This window comes from Geospiza fortis, unplaced genomic scaffold, assembly GCF_000277835.1.
Source record: "Geospiza fortis unplaced genomic scaffold, GeoFor_1.0 scaffold230, whole genome shotgun sequence".
NCBI lineage: Eukaryota > Metazoa > Chordata > Aves > Passeriformes > Thraupidae > Geospiza > Geospiza fortis.
This window is the reverse complement of record NW_005054564.1, coordinates 561,566-585,539: the sequence shown is the minus strand read 5'-3', so window position 1 is coordinate 585,539 and position 23,974 is coordinate 561,566. Positions and strand designations below refer to the sequence as shown.

The 23,974-nt window shown below is 38.9% G+C and overlaps 1 protein-coding gene across 1 annotated transcript in view; it reads left to right on the top strand.

Moving 5' to 3' along the window:
* Positions 1–261: 261 nt before the first annotated feature.
* Positions 262–23,974, top strand: part of TAF3 (TATA-box binding protein associated factor 3) — a 104,947-nt gene continuing 81,234 nt past the window's right edge. Inside the window, exon 1 of the mRNA XM_005429659.3 lies at positions 262–499. Within this exon, the coding sequence (XP_005429716.1) occupies positions 307–499 (193 nt within the window). The 5' untranslated portion in view covers positions 262–306. The remainder of the gene's footprint in view (positions 500–23,974) is intronic.

Genomic DNA, 23,974 nt, shown 5'->3' with positions numbered 1-23,974 from the left:
TAAAGCTGCTGTTGTTGCTCTCTCCTTTGGGCTTGATTTGCTTCCTGGAGTGCAGTTTTTCAATGGTATGAAACAAAGGATGGCTCAAAACAAAACCCTTCTGAAAGTAAACCTGGTGGAACTGTGGGGGATTAAATCCATTTCTCTTACTGCTGGTGAACTGGGGGACTCTAATCTCAAAGCATCTTCAGGTTGAATTTTTAAACTTGGATTTCTGTGAAAATATTGCTCTTCTGTTGTTGTTTTTTTGTTCCAGATGGCCGCACAGATCCAATTTTGGATGACGTAGGCGATGCCTTCAAGCTTATGGGGGTTAACCTGCACGAGCTGGAAGATTACATACACAATATTGAACCTGTCACTTTTGCACATCAAATCCCTTCATTCCCTGTCAGCAAGAACAATGTCCTCCAGTTCCCCCAGCTGGGAAGTAAGGATGCAGAAGAGAGGAAGGAGTACATCCCTGATTACCTGCCACCTATTGTCTCCTCTCAAGAAGGTGGGAAATCAATCCTTTGCTTTCACTTTTGGTGTGTTTGGGTGTTTGTGGGCATCCCCCAGCAGCTCCAGCTGTGCTCCCCTGTGGCAGTGGCTTGTGGGATTTTACCAAAGCAGGGTTGCCAAACAGGTAGCAGTGCTGTGACAGGTTTGTTCACTGTTTTTACTTTCCTTCCAGATTAACTCTGGTGCCAAAAATTCACCATGTTATGTCATGTTTCAATAATACATTCTAAATTTTAAGTTTTCAGATGACAATAGGAATAAATGCTTAGCATTACTTTTTATGTTACCCTCCCCCTTATGCATCCTGCAAGGGCTTCTGTAATTTGGTAAAGGTAGAAGAAGGAAGTCTGGTGAGACTGGCACAGCATTTCCTGCTCCTGATCGTTGTTGCTCCTTACTTGTAACAAATTTCACCAAAAAACCCAAACCCAACCGAACAGAAACCTTAATTTTCCAATTAAAACGAATTCAGCTTTAAAATATGGAAGTAAGAGTGTTTTGGAGGCATTGTACTGGCTCTTAAAATCTCTTTGCTAACGTTGATTAGGGTTTCATCATCGCTGCTCCAGCTGCTCCTTCCCTTTCTTGTCCCACAGAGGCAAAGGTTGAGGAAACAGTGAAACCAGCTATACAAGTGCTATGAGATGCAGCTGCCCTGAAAATTGTAACTGTGGCAGTGGAAAAAGCATACTTGTTTTCTCTATTTTTCAGCTATATGAGACTTGATTGCTAATAAGATAAACCTTTAAGAAACATGACCTAGTCTGACTTGCCCTTTGAATAGTGAACAGCACACAATGTACTTTGTGTGGAAATAAATATATGTAAGGTTGTGGGTATAAAAATTCCAGACAGAACTTAATTTTCCAAAAGAGTGTAATGAACAGGTGCAACCTGCCCAAGATACTTAATTTAGAATTTTTTGGAGACAGAAGGGATATCATGCTCTATTGTTCATATTGCTCTTTTTTTAAGAACTAAGGGTACAAATTCTGATTGGTGAAATAGGTGTAGAAACTCTGCCCATGTGAGGATGAACATGAGCAACATCACCTTGCTGGGCAAAAAAATCCATTGCTGTGCTGCTACAAGTGTGGCATGGGGCAGTATTCCAGTGATTTGGCAAGCTGTAGGAAGTGTCTGTTCAGGCTTTCTTGCATCATGTTCAGCTAAAGATGCAGTTGCTGTGTACTCCAGTTAGAGCAAGGGAAATTGTGGTCAGAAACGGATATCTGAGGAGCAGGTGCTGGGTTTGAGTAGTTCTGAACAAATATGCTCATTCCAGTAACAAGGTGAGGACTTATTCATCCTGGTGAGTATTTCTGAGGCTCTGCAGAGTTTTAATTTTCTGTTTCCTTTAGTTGTGTTTTATAGATCAATAGCATTTCAGTGTTTCTTGCTTTAATACAAGCCAGGAATTTAAGCTGCTGTTCAAAACAGAAATGCTTTCTTAAATTGGTAAGGAGATCCTAAAGTCTCACCCTTGTGAAGTTTGTTAAAAGGGTTGCTTTAAAAATCTAACAATGCACTCTCTCAAACCAGGAAGAGGCAAACAAAATGTAAATATCATCTCTGTAGACAGCATATATAAAAGAAGAGTACTGAGGAAGAAGACTTTGAGAAGTGAATGAGGGTTTTAGCTGCCCTGTTCTGGCTACTTGGTTTAAACTGATTCTTCAGGAGACAAACACACACCATTCTGTCAGAGAAATCCAACATCTTTGAAATGTAATAAGTTGCCCAGCAGTGTTGTAGTTGTTTTGGGTTTTTTTCCCTGGGAAAATTATACTTTAAAATATGCAAGAAAAGTCAACTCCAGTGAGGCTCAAAGCAGCTGCAGACAAATGTCTGAGCCTGGGAAGGGAGAAAGGAGAGTTACAGACTCAGCCTGGCAATGCACGACGTACAAAGAGAGGCTAAAAATTGAAATGGGGACAGTTGTGCTTTTTTTTTCTGTATGTAACTTTTTATACTCTTTCTCTTGCAAGTTAGATCCAGGAGTTAGATTTTAGCAGTCCTTATAAATAATGTATGAATCCTTTTAACACCTGAAGCAAGAAGATATTATTTCCAAAGTTGGATGAGAACCAGGAAAACTTCTGATGCCTAAGGGTAGTGTATCAGAGGACCTATAGACACACACAACTCGAAAAAATGAATAAACTATTTTTTTAAATAGAAATTTAAAGGAAGCATTAAATACAGTTGCTGAATGCAGATTTGTTATAGTTGATTTAAAATATTTAAGGTTGAGAACATTTTAATTTTGAATTAAGTGTTTTCTGAAAATGGAGTTTGTACTCTGTGGTTTATTTTTTTAAAGGGATGAGGTGGATCATACAACTTCTGTATATGTTTTGTTCTATATTATTTCAAGTAAAATTTGGAAGAAAAGCTTAATTTGGAGATTAAAGGAATGCATGGTGAAAATACTGAAGAATTGCAGAAGCCATTTAAATACTTTGCAATATTTTATAGTGTAGAAAAAAAATGAGGCTGCTCAGATTGTTCAGTCCAAAATATTTGAGTTGCTTTGAGTAGGCAATAATTAGAAATGGGGGAAGGCTTTGTGCACATTAGGGTGTGTGATGTAAATCTTTCAGTGACTTTAAGGAATCATCAGCAGGACTCCTCATGTCCTGTTTTATATCAAAGCCTAGAGCTCAGCTCAGTTATGAATATTTATTTATTGTCAGGGGTCAAAAATTATGAGTGCTGATATATTTTAGCAATAATGTAGCCATGACTTTTAGTAAGAAAAAACTCTTTTTTCAGTACTGTTAATTTAAAAACCAAACCAAAGCAGTGTTCAGTCTGCGCCACGACCAGTAGGTGTTGCTGCCCTCCTTCCCAAAAGTCCTTCAGTTCTGCACATGTAACCAACTTCTTATTTCCACTTACTCCAGAGCTGGTGGTGGTTCAGGCTGTGCAGGGGCTGCCCAGCAGCTCGAGAGATGTCTTAGTTATCATTGCCAGAGAATCCATAGGAGCAGAAAGCCCTTCCAGCCTGAGAGGAGCCATCTCCTTCATTGTGCTCAGCAGTAAGAAATTCTGAAAGAACTCTCAGTGATGATTCCTGAAGCTGTGGGGGAAAGGGAGGAATGCAAATAAGTTTTCAAGATCCATAATTTGTGTCGGTCAGAAGTTCAGTTCAGTGATACAAGTTTTGTTCCAAGAAAGCAGAAAATGTTTTCTTGCCTTAAATATGGAGTGCAAGCTCTAACCAAATGCTTGAGCTGTGAGGATCTGCATATATAATTCTATATATTATAAAACAATCTGACTCAGTATTGCCATGGAAAATGTTGGGTTTTTAGCAGTATTTTTACAAAGGACACTGAAGGGATAATTTTATGCCAATGTATCATGATGTTCGCTGTCTGCCTATTTTTAATTAGTCTCCTTTTTGTTTTTGAGTTAGTTTAGCACTGTTGTCACTAAAATGTCATGGTAAACTTGTAAGACAGATTAAAAAAGGAGAAAAAAATAAATTAGTTACAAAACATGATGGTCATGCTTTATTTCTTGTGCTTTAATGCAAGAGAACATACATTTTGCAATAATAAATCAACTTCACAGAATTTGTTGATTGCATTTGAAGCAAAACAGTATGTGCTGAAACTAGGCCAGCTGAGAAAGCCCAGATACTTCTCCACAGCTAATAATAATCACTGTTACATTTTGTGATAATGTTGAGAGGCCTGAGTCCTGATATTGTAAGAACATGTACCATTTTCCGTGATTAAAACAAAGAACACTGAGGTGTGAATCCCGCATGTACCACAGGATCCTCATTTTTAATCTTCCTGGAATTAATCTCTACCTGTGCTTGCTGCCACTTGTTATCACTTCATTAAAAAAAAAAATAATAATAATTTTTAGGGTTTTTTTTTAATAACCACTTCATGTCAACTGCTTTTTTTTGTGACTTTTTGAAGTCACAGGCAGTCCATCCCTGCTTCTCTCTCGGGAGAACTGAAGAAAACACATTGTGTTTGTGTGTGCAGTGCTGTTCATAGTCTGTGGTATTTGCATTAGACCCTTGTTCCTCTCTTACATTTTAGTTGTTCTGTGCATTTAAGCAGGATATGAGGGAGAAGACAGGAGAGGCTCTTCCACTAGTTTAGATGTTTTGTGAGGAGAAGGGTAGCTTTTAGAGAGTCAGACTTTCTCTGCAGTTCCAGCTGCATTTTTTTCTGTCTTCTTCATACCACTTCACTCCCACTCCTCAAGGTTCAGCTCCTTTCCCTTGAAAACGATCTGGGAACAAATGTAATTTTTACCAGGCATTAAATTTTGTTGTCTTTCATTTCTGGTAATGTGTGCTCAAGAGTGGCATTGTATTTCTGATCATTGAGTCAGGACAAGTTCTTGGCACAGTTTACAAACTCAGATTTATTTGTAGCCTTTTCTGTCAGAGCATTTTATTTCCCTGTCAGATCAAAGCCTAAAATTGCTGATCTTCTTACAGTCCTGCCTTTTCCCTTCTTTGCTGCTGATGTGATGTTAGGGCCTGTTACCTTCCAAAACCTGATGCTTCCAGCCACCTGGAAGCATGGAAACCCAGCTGTCAAATTGCAGCTGATCTCAGCACATCTCAGTTTTTTTTTTCATGCCGCGGTAGCTAATCTCAAAGACATTGAGATTAGCAATCTGCAAATCTCATTTGAATTGGTGAGAATTGGGGGTGCTGGTGAAGCAAGGTGCTAATCAAAAGAACACATTTTTGTATTTAGAATTGTATAAAGCATTAAGCATCAGGGTGACAGAAAGCATTAGTGTCAAGCTCCAGTGGGAAATAGATCAGAATTTAATAATTGTCACTGTCCCTTCACGCTGGCAGTGCTTTCTGTGGCCGTGGTCCAGAAGGGAATGTAGCGAGCTGTGGATCTCACACCAGGGTGATTTCAATCTCTGGTTTCTCCAAGGGTTAAACAAAGCCAATCCCTCTTTGTAAATCAGAATGTGATGGGCTTTTAAAGGGATCCTGGGGTATGCACTTTGCCATTTTGGTAGCACAGGTCTCGCTGTTGCCATTTTTTGACCTTTCTGCCTTTCCCCAGCTCTAGTTTAACCCCACAGACTAACTCTCCCTCATTCTAGCAGCTGTACCAATGATTCTAAAGCAGCAATGATCTTTTCAACAGAGCTTTTCCAGTATAGTTGGTTAGAAAACCACCACTCCTCAACAAAATTTAACTCTTCAAGCACTCTGAAGAGTTAAAGCCCTGCCAGAGTGTGAAGATTTTTCTCCTGGCTGCTCCCTGTGCCTGGTTGCTGATACTCACAGGCATCCTTTACCTGTGTGTGCAGTGCCCTGAGAGTCAGACTCTGATTGCTTTTGTGAGGAGGGATCCTCACGTCTGCAGCAGCCCAGCAAGGAAGGAGCAACAGGAGAAAAAGACAAAATGAGAAAAGCAGCCGAGCTTGAGATGCAGCCAGAAGAAAGGCATTGGGAAGGAGCCAATAGGAGAGGCAGGTTTCAAAGGAAAAAAGGAAAATACGAGACAGGAACAAAAAAAAGTGTGCAGCAAATGTGCCTGGTTTAAACCTTGCCATTAGACAGAAAAATAATTTTTCTGCAAGGCGTGCTGATAAAGCTGTGGTTGGGAGGACAACTGTATCTCTGCCTATTCTTAAGAAGTTGTGTCATAATCGAAAGCAGAATTTCCAGTAAAATCCTGCAAAAAAGGATTTAATGAAGTTTTTTGGTTTTTTTTAAATGTGGAGTTAAATAGATTTTTACAGGAGAGCTTCTTTAATTTGCAGCACTTGGAGGAAAAAAACCCCACAATATAAGAAGTGCCATAGTAAAACTTTTTCTGTGGCAGGAACTAACTCACATAGCTGGGATCCATAGACTGTGGAGACAGACACATGCACTATTTTATATTGTCTAGGAGACTGGTACCTAACTTCTAATAATTCATGTATTTGGAAAAAAGGCCCAAAACTCCTGCTATTTTTTAAGAAACTTAATGGCAACTGCAAGTGGGGAATAGAGGGCACAGATTAAAAAAAATTTTTTTTAATTGTAGGAGAGGTTTGTGATGAATTTTCATGTTTTTATTTGTTGGGGTCTTTTAAGTGTTTTATCCTTCAAAATAAATAAACCAGGTGGAACCTGGCTATATATGAAGAAGCAAATCAGAAAATAAATTTTATAAAGAGGCTGCCTCCATTGTTTTACAAGTAATAGCAAGGAGTTAGTAAAACTAACTACAAAAATTCAGCATTGTGAAAATTTATTTGTTTAGTTTCTTAAGCTATCTAGTTTTATTTGTTGCATATAGCAATTGAAATGAAGCTAATGTGACTTCAAGGGGATATCATCCTTTTAAAACCTTCTCACAAAGATTTTTCTGTTTTTCAGACCTGTTTAGATAACTTACAAGTTAGTGATTCTTAAGGATTCAGAAATAAAAACTGCAAAACACAGAAGTTGCCTGATAAAAGCCAGTCTTTTGCAGTAAATTATTTACATGGAATGGGAATGAGAGTCATGGATCCTTTCAGTGCATTGTGATGTGCAAATTGCAATTTTGGTTCGAATAAAACTGGAGGAGAAAATGGGACTTTGTGATAAAAGGATTCTATTGTCTTGTGTATTTTGAACAGAAATGCTGTCATGATTTTAATTTCCTACTGATCCTTTTTCAGCAAAACTTTTGTCACTTGTCTTGACTCGTCACGTCAGATCAGTTTTTTCCCTCTTCTGACAATGTGTGACTTTGTTTAGTGCCTGTGTTGCTTCCTGCACTGTCTACTGCAGCTATGCTCGAGGATTTTATTTCAGCTGGATCATCAGACACCTTTGTGCCTTTGGAAGCATAAGTTTCAAATTAGGTTATCGTCTGATAGCTGGGTGTTACTGTTCTTGGCCCTTTCAGACTTCCCCTAACTGCTCTTGAGTGTTTTTGGGGACTTGAGGGAAGAAAGTGGGAGATGGAAAGTCTGCCTGATGCTTTAGGCAGGATAAAAGAGAAGCACAACTGGCCTATTTTAAGGGCTGACCACGTAACTTGATTATTTTTCAGTGTTTTCACTTCATGCAGGAATGTTTCCTATTTTTCTTTAATCAAATGCTTTTTTTTCGTTCTCTGTCTTCTGCCACTAAGGATGCTTTAACTTAATGAACATGTTAGTGATTGCTAACAATTCCTGGCACTTAAAAAACAAATAAAAATCATTTTAGCTGCTGGGAGCAAAGCCACGAATTTGATCTTTACCTCCCTGCATGGGAATTTGTGCCAAACTTCTGGAGAATCATCTCAGCCCAAGCAAGCCTTAATTTTGTACAAGGATGTTGAAGTAGAACATGTTGGTTGAGACCTCCTACGTGTGTCTGATTTTGAGACATGTGGCCTTAAGCAATGCCAGCATCCTCCTGCTGCTTATTAGCCATGGTGGCATTTAACATGGACACAGGGAATGGTTCACACCTGGAATTCAGGAGCTGGCCCTCCAGGTAGTTGTTCTGAATAACACAACTGCCCAGAGAACTGTTGCTTGCAGAGTAGCTTTTCTCACTTGAACACCTCTGAAATGTCTGAAATATTTCTTACCTCCTGCAAAAAATATCCGCGCTTGGAGCTGTTTGGGAACAGATACTGCTTGGTGTTTTGTGCACATTTTCAAGCGTAGCTGAGCCTAACCTTGATCTCAGCATCAGAAAAAAACATTGTCTAGACAAAGATCGCGAGTGGATTACAGGACCCCCTATCTCTCTTGCATTAATCAGGAGAATGACTCATTATAAGCTTCTGCATGTGGTACAGTCCAGGTTAAGTCTAAGGAATTCTGCCTTCTCATTTTTAAAATTATGACTAAGAAAGCTCATTTGAATTATTTGTCTTTTGCCACACACAGATAAGCACTTTAACTTTACCATACAGCTCTTGACTTCAGTGTCTTCTTAGAATTAGGCTTGGAAGGGACCTTAGGGATCATCTTCCAGTCTTCTTAGAATTAGGCTTGGAAGGGACCTTAGGGATCATCTTCTTCCAGTCTTCACCTTTGGTACATGCTCTTGTTTTCTCCAGCTCTCAGCTAAAGAGAATGCTAGTGACTAGGTAAGTCATTAGGAAGGGATAACTCATTTTTGTGTGTAGGCAATTCCATTTAATTCTGGAAGACTTGGAGAAATGCAAAGTTGGATGGATAACAGGGAGAGTTCAAATGCAAAGGCATTTGGAGACATGACCCTGGTTCATGCAGCCAGATGTTTGGATAATTAAAGTTCATCTTTAGCTGTGTTTTTTCAGAATGTTTCATTTTGGTAATTGCACTCATTAGAAACATTAATGGTTTTCTGATGACTTGACAAGACAGTATTTTTCTGTATTTCTCTACTTTGGGTTCTGTTTCTTTGAACAGCATGACTGGGTAAAATGTAACCCCATGTGCATGTTGTGTATAAATGTGCATTGTTTGGGTCGGTTAAGCAAAGCCTACCATAGCATACCTGTGTTTTTGAGGAGCAGTGTTAAACTTGAGCAGGGCTGGATCTGGCTTGTACTTAGCCCAAGGCTGGAAAACAGTGGGTCTTCAGGTGGTAACACAGTAAGTCACAAATTTTTCTGACTTGGTTTGAGATTCATTTTTTGGTGATGGTTATAAGCGATGACGCCACGCTGCCAGGGGTGGTATTTTATATGGAGAGATAAACTGAAGTTCAGCTCTGTGTGTGTGTGTGTTTGAAAGAGGTCGATAACAACTTAAATGGTCTTTCTTCTGGCCACTTTTCAATCTGCAACATTCTGCTTAATTTATTTTCTTTGGTGAACTTGTTTGCCCTCCGCATTCTCGCTGTTGATGTCTGCTGCTTTCCCATTCCAAAGGGTTGTGTTAAAGGAAGACTCTGTGTTTCATGTGTATTCCTACAGTTGGGATGAAGCATATTTTTCTTCAAACATTATGAGCTCTTTTCCCTGAGGGGAGGAGGATGGTACAGATTCTGGGTGTCTGAGCAGTGCAGCTTAACAGATTGGCCAAATAATCCATCCTGAACTGGAGAGTGAATAATTTTAATACCCCTTATCTTGCATAGATTTTTATGGATATTCATCTCAGCAAACGAACTTTGCATTTCTAAATATTTAGAGCAGCATGTTCGTTCAGGCACAGCATATTTGAATCTTAATATTCTCAGAGTTTCTCCACGTTTCTCTGGGTTTCTATGCATGTGGGACTTGGGTTCCAGGCTTATTTAAACACATATTTTACACTGGTGTGTGTACAACACTAATTATGTCTGACAGTCACAACTGGGAATAGCAAGGAGGAAATAATAGTTCTTGACCAATCGCTAAAACACAGGAAGTCCTGGTGCCATAGGCAGGGAGAGAAACTCACTTCTCATTTCCTTTGGAGTCCAGTGTGTTCAGATTAACTTTAAAGGGAGCTGAGGTGCAGCTCTGAGGATTTAGGCTTCAATCGTGTGCTGCCTTCGTGTGGAGCCCGTCTCAGCAGGCAGCAGGGCACCAGCCAGGAGAGCTCTCACAGCTCAGCTGCTGGGGATCCTATTGCAAATTAAATATGAAACAAGGATGCATTGGGTTTTGCATGGGAAACTTTTTAGCACAGTCACTCATGAGGCTTTCTCTCTGCTCTGAGTATTTTAAATCACAGTACTGCTGGAGGTGATAACTCATCTGTCATCTTTCAGAAATAACTTGTTTCTTTTATTGTTTTAAAGAAAATCGATGATTTTTTACCATAGAGTTTACTTTTCTGTATTACAGGCTTTACCACGTTCAGAAAAGTAAAGTTTACATTGTTACTTTTTATTGGGGTATATATAAAATATTCTACAAATATTTTTGATGTGATCAAAACGTGTAATATGTTCTTTGGGGTCTTTTAATATAAAAGGTACAGTTAAATCAAATATCTTTGGACAGGGATCTTGAGTTGGGATATCTTGGGGGGATTTTAAGAAGCTTTAGAATTACAAGTGAAAATCTTTTTGGATTTTGGTGAGATTTAGCCATCTGTTTATTCTCCTGTAGCATCAGACCTTAACTTTTCTTTCCAAAGTCCTTAAAACCATGATAATAAATCAAACTGATTGTGATGAGCTGAAAAAACAAGGTGGAATTTTATTGTCATGGTGTTGCTGTATAATCAGTTACACTTACAAACTCCAGTATGTGAAGGGTTTGTCACAGTATTGCATGTATTGACACAATTCAGGATTTTTTTAGGACTCTTGGGAAAGTAACCTTTGCGTGAATTAAAAAGTGATAAGTATCTTAATGCTGATATTGCAAACAACAAACTTCCCTCAGATGGGCTGATTTTCTCCGAGTACAGTTTTTGCTTGGTATCTGTTTTAAATTTCCAGTGATTCACGCTGAAACAGCGAATTTCTTCAAAACCTCAGTTCTACAAGGAGCACATCTATTTGGGGAGCATTTCCTTTGCACAGATATTCCTTCTGACATGAGCTCACCAAGCTGAGCTCCTTGTATGTATGTTTGGACATCTCTGTTGAGACGAGCTCCCATCACATCTAGATCTGGTGGAATGTCACTCTGTTGAGACGAGCTCCCATCACATCTCCTAGATCTGGTGGAATGTCATATGGATGGGATGCCTGGGTACAGCTGTGGTCCTAAAATCTAGCCCAGCTGGCTGGCTAAGGGCAAAATGCTCCCACTGGTGTGGAAAGTGAAGAATGTCAGATGAAATTGGAGGTTGAATTTTGCATTTGATCCATATGCCCTGTGTGGGAGATGTCTCCTGTGCCCTGCTCTTGGGGGCTAAGATTTTCCTAGGTCGCAGGCTAAGCCTAGCAGGGCTGCTGCAGGACTCCTAACAGGAGACATCCAAGGCAATCCAGAGAAGCAGGAAACTGTTGATTAATAGATGGCAGGCTATAAGAGGCTCGGTCTGCTGTCGAGCCTGGCATATTTCAAATGAGATGAAAAATTAAGTCCTTGCCACTTGTGGTGATTAAAGCCTTGGTGGCTCACTTTTCAAGAGCAGCATGTGAACCCTGCTGGCATGGTTCCAGTTGGGTTATAGAGTTCTGCCAACCTAAATGCCCCAAGCAGTTTCAAATTCGTGGAGGAGAAACAGCTCAGTGCTCTTCTGTGCCGCCAAGTAGCCGCCGCATCCTCCCACCACAATTCCTGTGTTTCAGCAGCAATTGAAGGGATGCTGTGCTAAAGGCACTCCCATTCACTGAAAGCATCCAGCAAGCCTCTATTTATTTTTATTCAGGGTAAATCCAGCGCTGCGTATGTATTTTCTAACTTGGTGTTAGACCTGTATGTGTGAACAAAAATAAATAAATGCAAGGTTTTTACGTTCTTTAACAATGTAGAGCCCATCCTGGTGTCAAATCTGTGTTTGCAGAGGAGAGAACCATGTTTCATCCAAAGGTGCTGCCATGATAGTGAAGAAACTGGGGCAAATAGAAATGTTTATTTTTTTTAATCTCAATAATTCTTTTCTTTCTTTCTTTCTTTCTTTCTCTCTCTCTCTCTCTCTCTCTCTCTCTCTCTCTCTCTCTCTCTCTCTCTCTCTCTCTCTCTCTCTCTCTCTCTCTCTCTCTCTCTCTCTCTCTCTCTCTCTCTCTCTCTCTCTCTCTCTCTCTCTCTCTCTCTCTCTCTCTCTCTCTCTCTCTCTCTCTCTCTCTCTCTCTCTCTCTCTCTCTCTCTCTCTCTCTCTCTCTCTCTCTCTCTCTCTCTCTCTCTTTCTCTCTTTCTCTCTTTTCTCTCTCATATATATAAGTGCTGATTCTGTGCATAATATAGAGAGCAATGTCCATGTGGTGTTTTTAGCAGCCAATGTATAGAAAATGTGTGGACTCATAGAGTGATTAAATGCAAAGAGCCAAGCAGAGGGACAGGACAACTGGTTACAATTTACTGTGAAAGAAAGGTGTGGGATGTGGGAAGGTGATTCTGAGTGCCACCAGAAGAATGCATGTTGGGGTTAAATAGGTTCCAGTAGGACTTGTATAAAATGGAATTGTTCTTATCAACCCCTGGTGGAACAGCCAACCCTTGTGCTTCTGCTGTCAGACTCCAGCGTTACACATGGGCTTGTGCTGTGCAGTAGCTTTGGCCTTATCTAAATGGAAAACCCTTTCCAGCTTGAGAACAACTTAGCAACTTTTTAGTATCAAAAAGAGCACATTATGCACAACACATGTACAAGACTCAAAGGAACATGTATGCTGCCTAAAGTTTTTGGAGCTGGCGTGTGTGTGCGCTAATCTCCTGAGAGTTCATTGCTCCGAGCTTTTATCGGGAGCAAAGGGAGGCAGAGCTGAAGACTTCTGTGCACTGCCACTCCATCTGAAAGAACCAGCTCCTTTTTCCTTAGTTCAAGGCAAAGAAGTGTGTGTACATCGTTCCTATCAATGCAGTCACAGGACTCTGACTTCCTTTTTAAGTGGAAATAAATGAAAGTATTCTCACTCTCTATTGTTAAGTGGCGGAGGAGCTTTCTGCTACAGTCTCATTGTCTTAGATCTGTTTCTCAGTGCAGCACATCTTTGCATGAAGCTGTTATTACCTTTTCATGTCATTTGGAAGAGATGAAATATACTGGTAGTGTCTCAAGGGGAAGACTCTAGATACTGGTATTCTGAGGAAAAGCTTAGATGTGGATTAAAAACCTGCTTGCTTTTTTGCTTGTCTCAAGCTGGCTGCAGCTCAGACTCCTCGGTGTTACTGCAGCCTCTCCATGTCCAGTTTTGCAGTTTCTCTGCTGCCTTAATTGGTGTAAGTTTGGCTTTCCCAGATAATCTTTTCTGAAAGGACAAGTGAGATGAGGGAGTTAGTGAGCTCCAGAGGGAGAGATCCCAGCAATAAGCTGTGTCCACTTAGTATCAATTTAACAGGGGGAGAACAGGACAGTGATCAGGTAACACCTAAACACTATTCTCCAGAATTAGATGACTTTGTTTCCTTCCCTTCATTTGTTGTCCCAGCATCCTGCAGAGGTCAGGGTTGCCTTTTGAACAGCTGCATTGGTGCCATTCTCTCTGTGAAGGGTAGGTCATTCTTTTCTATGGCATTAGGAAGGAGCTGTAACCTTGTCATTTTAATGAGCCAAAGCTTTGTTAAACCTGGAACCTTTCCTGGTCAGAGGTACATGGTACATGAACATATTTAAGGCAGTTCAGTCTCTGTAAGAAAGTCTGTGAGGAGACTTGCTTCCTCATGCAGAGAGACAGATTCCTAATTACCACAGAGCTGACAAAGAATGACATCTGGCAAAAATCCAGAGCAATATTCAGCCTCATTGCCTCCTGCTGCAGAGTGAGGCACCTGAGCTGTCCTGTCATCACACCTTCTGATGTAATATAAGGAAAGTTAGAGATATAAGTGGAGATTTTCAAGATTTTTTTCCCTCACACTTCTATTGGAGAGCATATTATTGCTATACTTACCAAGAATTTTTATTTCTTTAATGCTAGCTCTCTGTATTGAGCCACCTACCTACCTGCACTGTGCTATATCAAAGCTGCAACTTTTATTCTGCAAAACCCTAGTAATTCCTCTCCAGTTTTTATTTTGCCTTTTATGTTCATGTCTCATTTACAGCAAAATGTGTGTTCTTTAGATAACACCAGGTTACATATGACAAAGGAAATAATACAGATGAAAAATCTAGGCTTTCCCTAGTCTGAGTCCGTGTAGCATCTTATATTGCTACATGTTATGTAGCTATAAATTGCACTGCACAAATGGAATATTTTAAATTATTATATATATGCAATTAATAAATCGTTAGCTATTTTTTTAAATTTAGAAGCACTAAAAGATTAGTAATGTTAAATTCATTTTAATTAAAACTAATTAAATGTGTTAATTTTTAAGTTTGCTTGAAATTGGTTACTAGCACTCAAAAAGAAAGCAAAGGAGCATATATCCAGAGGGAGGGATTACTTGCTCTCAGAATGGAAACTTCAGGAGGGAAGCCGAGAGGAGCCAGGTGAGCACATGCAAGGAAAATTAAATGTTTCAGGACAGTCTGAGCAGTGGAGATCAGGTAACTACACTCTCAGGGTGTATCTTCTTGGAGCTGCTATTAGTAGTTCCTCTGTAGTGATCTTTACTGAAGAACAAGAGCTGGGTGTGTGATATATGTGGCACAGTTTGGAGCATGAGGTCCAGGGGTTTGCTCCTGGCAGTCCCTGGGAGACATAAAAATGAGAGATACCACAGTGGAGCCCCAAAAGGGGCTGTGGCAGACGCTTGAGTTTGGGAAAAGGAAAATAACTGAAGCACTAATCCATCCTGTAGAGTTGAACCAGAGCCATCAGGGCAGTGTCAGTGCCCTTCCTATTGCAGCTCTGGGAAGGGCACAGCACCATGGTCTGTCCCCAGCTGCACCCTGATCAATTTGGGCTGCCAAGGACGTGCTGATGCTGGGTGACAGGAGATGAGGGAGCCTTGGAGAGAGCCAAGCTCTTCCCACAGACTTGTTACAGTAGTGCATGTAAGGATGGCTGCTTGGACCTCGTTATTCAGAGGCTACATCCACATTTCTTGCTCAATTTTCCATTCTGGATCACCTAAGGAAGAGCAGGAATCTCTGCTGAGAAGCAGAATGCATCAGTCCAGGTGGAGTGCCGTGTTAAACAGCTGCTAGCTGAGCAAGAATTTAGGATACAGGGACAACACTCAGTTTAAATGGGCCTGCAGATGTCCTCTCTCCCTGAAAAACAAGGGATTTGGTCAGTGTTAGGAGTCTGTTCATGAGCCATTTGCACAAAAAATCTCTGTTCCACTGGTTTTTCTCTTCATTGATCTTTTAGGTATCCTGGAAAATTAGATGTTTTCCTCTTCCCTCTAAAACTCAATCAGATGAGATTAGGTGTTTTCCAAAAACACAGCTGTGGTTGTTTTTCACCCTAGTTGTTATATCTGATTTGCTGCTTAATGCAAATTCAGTGATCATATTCGTTCATTCTTATACCCTGAGTTTTAACATCAGTGTTTTAACAGTCATATTTTACAAATCGCTGCAGAAAGGTGTAAGGTTGCACTCTATTTTCAGAGGAATTTCCAACTTGAAAGTGTGGTGAGCTTTTTATGAGCTAGAAAATCCCAAGGTGTAAAAGCCCAAAAGGTCTCTATCACTCTTCTCCCTTCAGATACCACACGTGCAAAAATTTTACAGCATCGTTCCAAGCCTCAAGTTGAGAGAAGTTCATGACTTTAGGCTATTGGACATGGAATTTTCAGACAGCTGCAAGTTCTGCTATTTTTAAACCCTTCTTCATGTGCAACAAAAGGCCTGGTTATTATGCACAATGACATATTCAATAAACTTTGATTTAAAACATTTTTTTATATTTTAGCTGCATTTAGGTAATAAAAAAAAGAATGTGGAGAAAATATTTTGTGAGCTCGAATAGCTTAAGTTTTGTGGTAACTTTCTCCCAGAAATTCAGCTTCTAAATGGATTCCAGGCATAAGATGTTGTATTTCTAATAGATACAGTTGTCTTTGGGTTTTTTCCTCTGAGAAATACAAATGTTTGAGGCATGATTTAAAGTGGAAATAGCATGGGAGACTTCACTGTTGTGACACTGTGTAATTTGGTAGAGTTAAAGCATTCAGGGAGATGAAATAGATTCAGTGGAGCTATCAGATAGGATCTCACAGCCTTTCTGTTTAAATGTGCTTTACTCCTAATGCAAAGAAAGCACTCTGTATGTGCCTGTGATATTAATGAAATGGACTAAAGAGACTAAATTCTGTTGGAGCTCAGTGAGTTTTGGTTTCTCTGTTAACTTATGTTTTTGCAAACCTCATGTTCTTTCCCCCATCTCATGGATTACTTTGTGCAACTGGGATGTTTAGGGGCTTTTTTTTTTCTCCCTTAAAGTTCAGTCTTTCCATCATTTTGGAATATTTAATTTTCCTAAGCTCCTTCCAGTTTGTGTGCCATTTTCCTAGCTGGAAGTGGAACCTGGTTTTGACAAACAGTTCTATGCTGTTTGCATCCTCTGTTGTGGATCTTCTAATACTGCCTGACCTAAATGCTATGGTCAAATGTGCTCTGCCTTTTCTCTGCCAGAGCCTTGTACCAGTACTTCTCACTCCTAAGTATTCCATGATTCTATTCCTAATAAACAGGTTTCTTGAAATACACTAAATGTCTTTGTCCTGCATGCCAGGATCAGCTTGCGTTGTTCTAAGCATGGTAGTTTATTTATACATCTATTTCTCAGAGCTGTCGTTTTCTGTGAACGTTTGTGCCGCGTTTGCAGTGTGACACTTTCTGACAAGTTCCATTCAGTGGGATCACCCTTGTTTTTGCAATATGCCACAATAAAACCATGCCTAAATTATATTCTTTCAGTTCCTTCCTAGCTCTCCCCACTTGTTCATTACCACTTGCCTGCTTTCTTTCAGCATGTTTAATTTTTTGTCCAAGACTTTTCAAGTAAGATTTTGTGATACTGTCAGATGTCGAACTTTAAAGCTTCTATTAGGGTTTCCAGTTATCTATTATTTTTGTAGTTTTTCAGAACAATCTGAAAATTGATCAAATTATCTTTTTTTTTTTGTCTAATCTTGTAGTGGGTTTTTTTTTCTTAATACATCCTAATCTGTTGTGGGTAGAAGTGGTAGTTGTTAGGGTCATTCTTTTGAAGTGTGACTATATTCTGGACTTACTGATAGTAGTAATTATATATATGTAATAACAAGTAGCTTTAGTAATTAGTGAACTCCTGATAGAGACAGCACAATAGTTTGAGACATTAATTGTCTCAAACAGAAAGACAAAATGATCCAGATGCTCTTTGTTTCAGTATTAAAGGAATGTTTCATGCCATGTGCATATTTTTTGAGTTTGGGATACACACATGTGTTGCCAACTGGCTGTTCATAATTCTGAAATTTGGTAGCAATGGTTAAAATCTCCAGCTACTGAGAGGGAATAAAAGGTGAAACAAAAATAAAATATGTTGGTTTTATATCACTGAAAAGGCTTTTCTTCTCTACAAATTTTATTACAGAACTGTAAAGGTATCAGTAAGTGAGCAGAAGCAGTTTTCTCCCAGAAAGGGAAACTGTTCAAGAAGTTCTGAAAAGTCAGCATAAGGTGCAGAGAAAGAAGGGGGCTTCAAGTGTTTGCAGTTTGTATTTCCATCCCTGTTTGCTGTTGGGAAAGCTTGCCCTGGGTTTGTACTTGGGACTAACTGTGTATGGCTGTAACCCGTGGCTGCCCTTACACAGAAATATTTTTCTCTAAATTTCTTGCTAAAGAATAAAAAGAAAATAATTTTCAGTCTATTTTCATTAGAATTTTATTTTATTTCCCTAGTTTGTGTTTGTCTGAAATGGTAGAAGGGTTTTCCTTGCAGAGCTGGACAGTGCAGGAGTCTTTGGCTGTTAATTTTTCTGTCTGGTTTTATATCCAAACTTGATGGCTGCTCTGGCCCAGGTCTGAGAATTTTGAATGTTTATGTTCCCTTAACATAAAAAAAGTTTTGACATGGATGTTGACACTTGCATCAGTGCTAACTGCATTTTTAAAAAAATCAAACAACAGATTTACTATTATATCCTATTATTTTCCCCTATTAAATGTGCTTATCTTGGCTTACATACCCCTTATCCTTTCAGTAAGATTCATCAGTTTCTTCTGTAAAGCCTGATGTTAGAAACTGAGGCTACAAGGAATAAAACTAACGAGGAAGAATAGCTGAAAATGCTGAAATGTCATTTTTACTGGAACTAAAACGTTACAGCAGCAGATGGTTTTGTTGTTTTCTTGTTGTTTTGATTTTGGTTGGATTTTTTTAAATGAACATCTGGCTTAATTTCTAAAAACAACTTTTGTACAGATGGGTAGAAGGAAAAGAAAAATGTGACGACTTTTCCAGTGGAGCAGCGTATTTAATCACCTTGATCAGGTCCTAGATGAGCTTTCTGAGGCTTGGATAGTAACAGTGCAAAAAGCTGGATGTGTCCTGCAAAGATTGATTTCACCCTTGGTGCTGATGATCTTCCCTGAGCATCTTTTCTTGCTGTTCTCACTGCATCTGCAGTGCTGAGAGGGGTTTGCTCTGATGAACAGACTCTTGTTAACAGCATTTGTTACTGCTGTGTGGAAATCTGTAAAGACAGAAATAATATTAAGGTCCCAAAAAGACAAAATGTTCATAGTAAGTGCCTCTTAAAGTTCTCACAGTCATAATTAGTTTTCCCTCTTCCATTTACTTTTTTATATTTGTGATGATTCTTCTCTGTTTTCTCAACTTTCAGGTTTTTTTCTGAATCTTGTAGAGATCTTGCATAGAAGAATGATGCAGTTTGGATCTGTTTGATAGCCATCTCTATTTGGCAAGAATCTTCTATGTATATGTGGAGGTTATTTATACTCTGAAATGAACATTTTTGGGGTTATATTATCTTCTGAGTTTGGCTAATAATTTACTTTGAAAATAATAAGCTGTTTTAGTTCATTTTTATTTGGTGTCCTGTTTTAGGCTGAGTTTTTAGGAGAGGTGAAATTTCAGTGCATTTCAATAATTTTTAAATCACCCAACTTAGAGCATCTTTTTGGGCTAAAATTACATACATAAAGAAAATTTTCCTTTCTTTACTGACCAAAGTTTAAATGTGCTGACTCCATTACCTTTTACAGGAGCAATCTGTGGGTAAAAAGTTCTCCTTTTAGTGCTTGTTAGTGATATACTGTTTTGGGAGAAGTTTCTTATATTACTGAATGTGCAAATTGTTTCTGGAAGATCAAATCTAATATTGATTTTTGTGTTGTAGAAAATGCAATTAAAAAATTAGTTTGAGGCAATGCAAGAATTTCTGGTAAAAACCTAAATTTACTTGTGGAAAAAACCCTGCTTTTCATTTTTAAGCCTGAATTCTTCATCCTAGTAAATATTAATAACAGAAGGTACCCTGTACATCCCAGCTGTTGGCAACTGGTTGTTTATTGAGATACCTTACACACAGAAATTAAGGCATTCTCTCATTTTTATTGATCAGAGAGCTAAATATCCTGATTAAATGCTAAAAAAAAACAAAACAAAACACTTTTAGGGCAGAGGCCAGGATTTTTGAGACAGGGAGAAAACTACTTTGCAAAGTGCCTTTTGTGTGCTGTGAAATCTCTGCCGTAGGTGCAGCAGAGTTTGTGGGGTGCTCATGGGAAGGTGGATTTGTGCTCCCCAGTTTTAGCTGGCTTTGACATCTGTACATCCTCTCTGCTTTTTCATAGGAATCTGTGGACAGATTGTTTCTGAGTAAAATATGTTTTCATTTCTTTCCCCTGATTAAAAAAAAATTGTGTTTGTTGGGGGGAAAAGAAAATTATTTTTTTTTTCTGAAATGGGGTCCCTTGTTCTAGAAATGACTTGAATTTGCAGATAGCTTTGGGTTTGTTTGGGTAGCACTGATAATTTGGGGGATGCCAGGCACTGCTGCCTCATTCTCCTTCCCCTTTCCTCCCCTCTGCTGCCTCCAGAATTCCTTTTCTCCTTATTGTACTGAGGAAGGGAGAGAGCCTAGTGTCTCCCGACATGGATCTCAAAGTCCAGGGAATGTCCTTCTGTGGCATCTGAATTGAAAATTCCTGAAAATCAGGATTTTCAGATTAGTGAATGGATAGATCTGTAGTAAATTGATTGTTTGCTGTTTTGATTATACTAACCTGCTTAAACTCTCTGTGGGGACAAAAGGTGGACAGATCTTCCCACTTTTAACTACCGTGTTGCTTAAAAAATTCCTAATTTGACCCCAAGTGGAAGAAAATTAGTTTTGCCTTTATTGCCTGCTGCATCTGTGTATTTTGCACTCTGAACTGTCTTCATTATTGTGATTATTCAGAAGATTATGCAGTCATCTCTGAAGATTTGTTGACAAGGAGATGAGTTTATGCCAGAGAACTTCTGTGAATTACAATGTGTTGGGTTTTCTTAGAAATACATACTGAATTTAAAAGTCTCTGGGGAATGAAAAGGAATAACTTAATGCAGTTAATCACTCCTGGCATTACCTGTCTAAAACAACTGGCAGGCAATGGATTGAGATTTTAGATTGTACAACTGTCCTGCAAAATTAACATTCCTTTTAGAAAGCCAAAACCAAGCCACCTACAAGCAGGATATTGCTTTAAGGCTATAGATTTAAGCAGGCAGAAAATGGACCTTTAGGATCCAACAGCAGCAGTAAATCTGCCATCATTTGCATTGTATTTTGAGTAAGCAAGTTGTTAAATGTTTTTGTCTAGCTTGAACTTAGGGTAATGTTACATATCCTTGATATTGCTTTATTAATATGTGTTTTTTTTATTGTTGTTACTGCACTGATGTGGCTTGAAGTAATTTTATCACCTCCATGTAACCTTTGGTGTGTATTACTCTTAAGTATATATGCTGATATATGTGAATGTGTATATATATATATATGTATATATATTCTTATATATTCTTATATATACTTAAATAGATGAAGTGAGTGAAAGCTCACCTGCAACATCTGTGCAGTCTTTTTCATTATCAGCCAATATTAAGATCTAATTTAACTTACAAGATACATATCAAGCAATTAATGTTTAACTAAAAACAGCCCTACAATTTCATTAAAACTTATCAGCGTTTTAGTTAAATAAACTGAACAACTTGGCAAATTTAAGAAAAATTGATTACATATTTTATTTATTTAATAGCTGGTTTTGGAAGAGAAATATTGGCACATGAGAGCACTGATGTATTTTTTTTTAAAGAAAAAGTCATATATATATATATATATATATATTCTTATATATACTTAAATAGATGAAGTGAGTGAAAGCTCACCTGCAACATCTGTGCAGTCATCTCTCTTGAGGGAGGTAGAGAGATTTATAAAAATTAGGCTCACAACACAGATTTGAAATTGAAGTGGTGTGTGAGGAGAGGTGCCAGACTCTTGAAAAAGACTCACTTTTGATCTCAGCCTTTTCTGTACTACTGTGTTTAAGCAGCTAATTTTTCAACACAGTTAAACAAAATATTTCAGCTTTGCTGACATAAAACAGAGGCCGAACAGAGGCTGAGCTGGATGGAGGAAGCCCGGGGTTTGTCACAGGGTGCAGTAAATAAAAAGGCTGTTGGGATTGCTAAGAACTCACATATTTCCTTAAAACTAGCAGCACCTTTAGGTACTGTGAGCCCTGGATGTTTGCAGCGAGTTTTAGCAGCCTGATTTCGAGCCGCCGTGCTCGATAAATGCTGGGGAGATCGGTGTCTGTGTCAACGGCTGAGCGAGCATCCCGCTCCCGTTCTCCAGCATCACCAGCTGGATGAGGCTCTGATAGTTTGCCACTTCCCAGGGGACTTGTGAGGTGGTGGAAAAAGTTACTGTAATCTGCAGGATGTGCTAAAAAACCTCACCTCAGGACTGCCAGCCTGCGTTCGGTTTTTACACTGAACGCTCCCTGTTAATTTAAACGATGTAAATTTAACATTCCTCAAAAGTAGGAATTTTTTTTTTATTTATTTCTAATTTAAAAATGAAAGGAAGATACCCCCCAGATTTCTAAAAGATGTCACTGAGGTAGAAAGATGTGAGTTTTAACTGAGTCTCTTTGCCCCTTGCTTCTCTGAGTACCCGGAGAGCACTGAGTCTGCTGCTCAGAGGAGCCGAGTTCCAGGGAGCTGCTGGAATGAAACAGCTTCATACAATTCATGGCCATTTTGGCATGTCTTCTTCCTGCAGCCATAAAATTATCTAAATTCTATGGCTACAATCTAATCTGAAATATCTAGGCACTTGTGGCTGCAGCTTTTTTCAGGTGATAAACTATTTGCCAGTTAATCATTAGAGCTTTGGAATAACTTGTGAATTTGGGGAAAAGGCAAGGCTCAGACTTTCAAAAGTGTGGTTAATTGTATTAGTGAAAATTTTAAAAATTTGGTCAAAGGAAAAGAAAACATAATGAAGTGGAAAGAAATAACTCTTTGCTATTTTTATTCTCCCAGGTTAAGGTAGGAAAGCCAAAGGGTGACTTAAGAAAAAAACAATTGTGTTTTCTTTAGAAAAAAGCAAAGGTGAGGGAACTGTCAGGAATTTCTGTGCTGCACTTTTCAGTTGTGCTAAGATCCTTTGCCTCATGTTTTCCTTCCCCTTTCCCTTTTTCACTTGGCCACCTGAAACTGGAGTTTTGAAACACATCGTCCAGTCTTTCCTCGGTGCCTAGGACGGTGTTTAGTTCACTGCTTTGTTTTCAGGAGCCAGACAGCAATATTTTGGGATATAGTTACCATCTGAAAAAAATTCATACTAAGATGTATTGAGTAATGAAACAGATTTTTTGTTATTTGCTGTAGATTATTTTGGAGCCTTTTTGCTTTCAGAGGTGTTTCTGGTATCACCCAGTCGTATCTATCACAATGCAGAAGCAAACTAAATTGGATTTTAAGAATAGCAGTGCTTTAATACCAAATCCTAAACAGATTCATCTTTGGGAATATCCTCGTTAGACGGATCTTGTGAGTGAGACCGAAGCGATTCAGACCTCAGACGTTGCTTTTTGGATGTGTTTGAACAACCACAGCAATCTTTGAAATTATTTGTTGCCATCTCAATGCAAAGTGCACCATGACTGCAGTGCTGCACTGCATATGTGACATATCCATCCCGCAGGAAGTTGGCTGAATTGGGTTTTGTGAAGTGCTGAATTTTAGGCAGAAACAGTCCCAAACTAGCGATGCCTGGTTGTGTGCGGTGTTTGGAGCACTAATCCAGCACTATTTGGGAGCCTCGGCAGAGGGCACTGTTGGAGCATTAAAGGCACTTGAAAGGCTCATCTCCAGCTTTTCTTGATTTTTTTTTCCTGTTTGGAAAGTGTTTAATGTTCTCCATGTAATTAAATTCAGTTCCCTGTATAATTAGCAATGGAGCCTTATTCTTTGTGCCACTGCTGTGGGTAGTATTATTTTTGTCTCTGTTTGCCCTCAGTCAATGCAAAATACTGTTGCCTATCAAAAGGTAGAAAGTTTTATTGCTATCTCCCAAAGCTAAGCAATATTTAAAGGTAGAAACAGAAAACTGTGGAGTTACTTTCATTTAGTTGCTCAGAGTAAATAGGAAACCTTTAAAATTCCTGCTCATAGCCCGAGAAGGAGAAGAGTTAATGCACCACAATAATTTTACATTTGTATCCGAATGTGAATTATAGTATTTTTGAATTGTCAGTACTTGCAGTTTGTCAAAAATATATATGAAACATGAAATATTTAGTGTGAAACTATTGATTTTATTTAGCAGACTTTGTTTTCTTCATTAGTTTGTTTTCCTTTGGATCTTTGCAAGAACTTGTATTGGTGCTGTTTAGCATATTGAAATATTAATTAGAGCGATCAGGCATAATTATTTTTCATTAATTGCAAATGCAAAGTAATTGCTGTGACCTAGAAATAGTTCTCTTGTCCAAATTCCTGTAAACATCCTAAATTTTTTATAATTTATGAGGACCAGCTACAAAACAT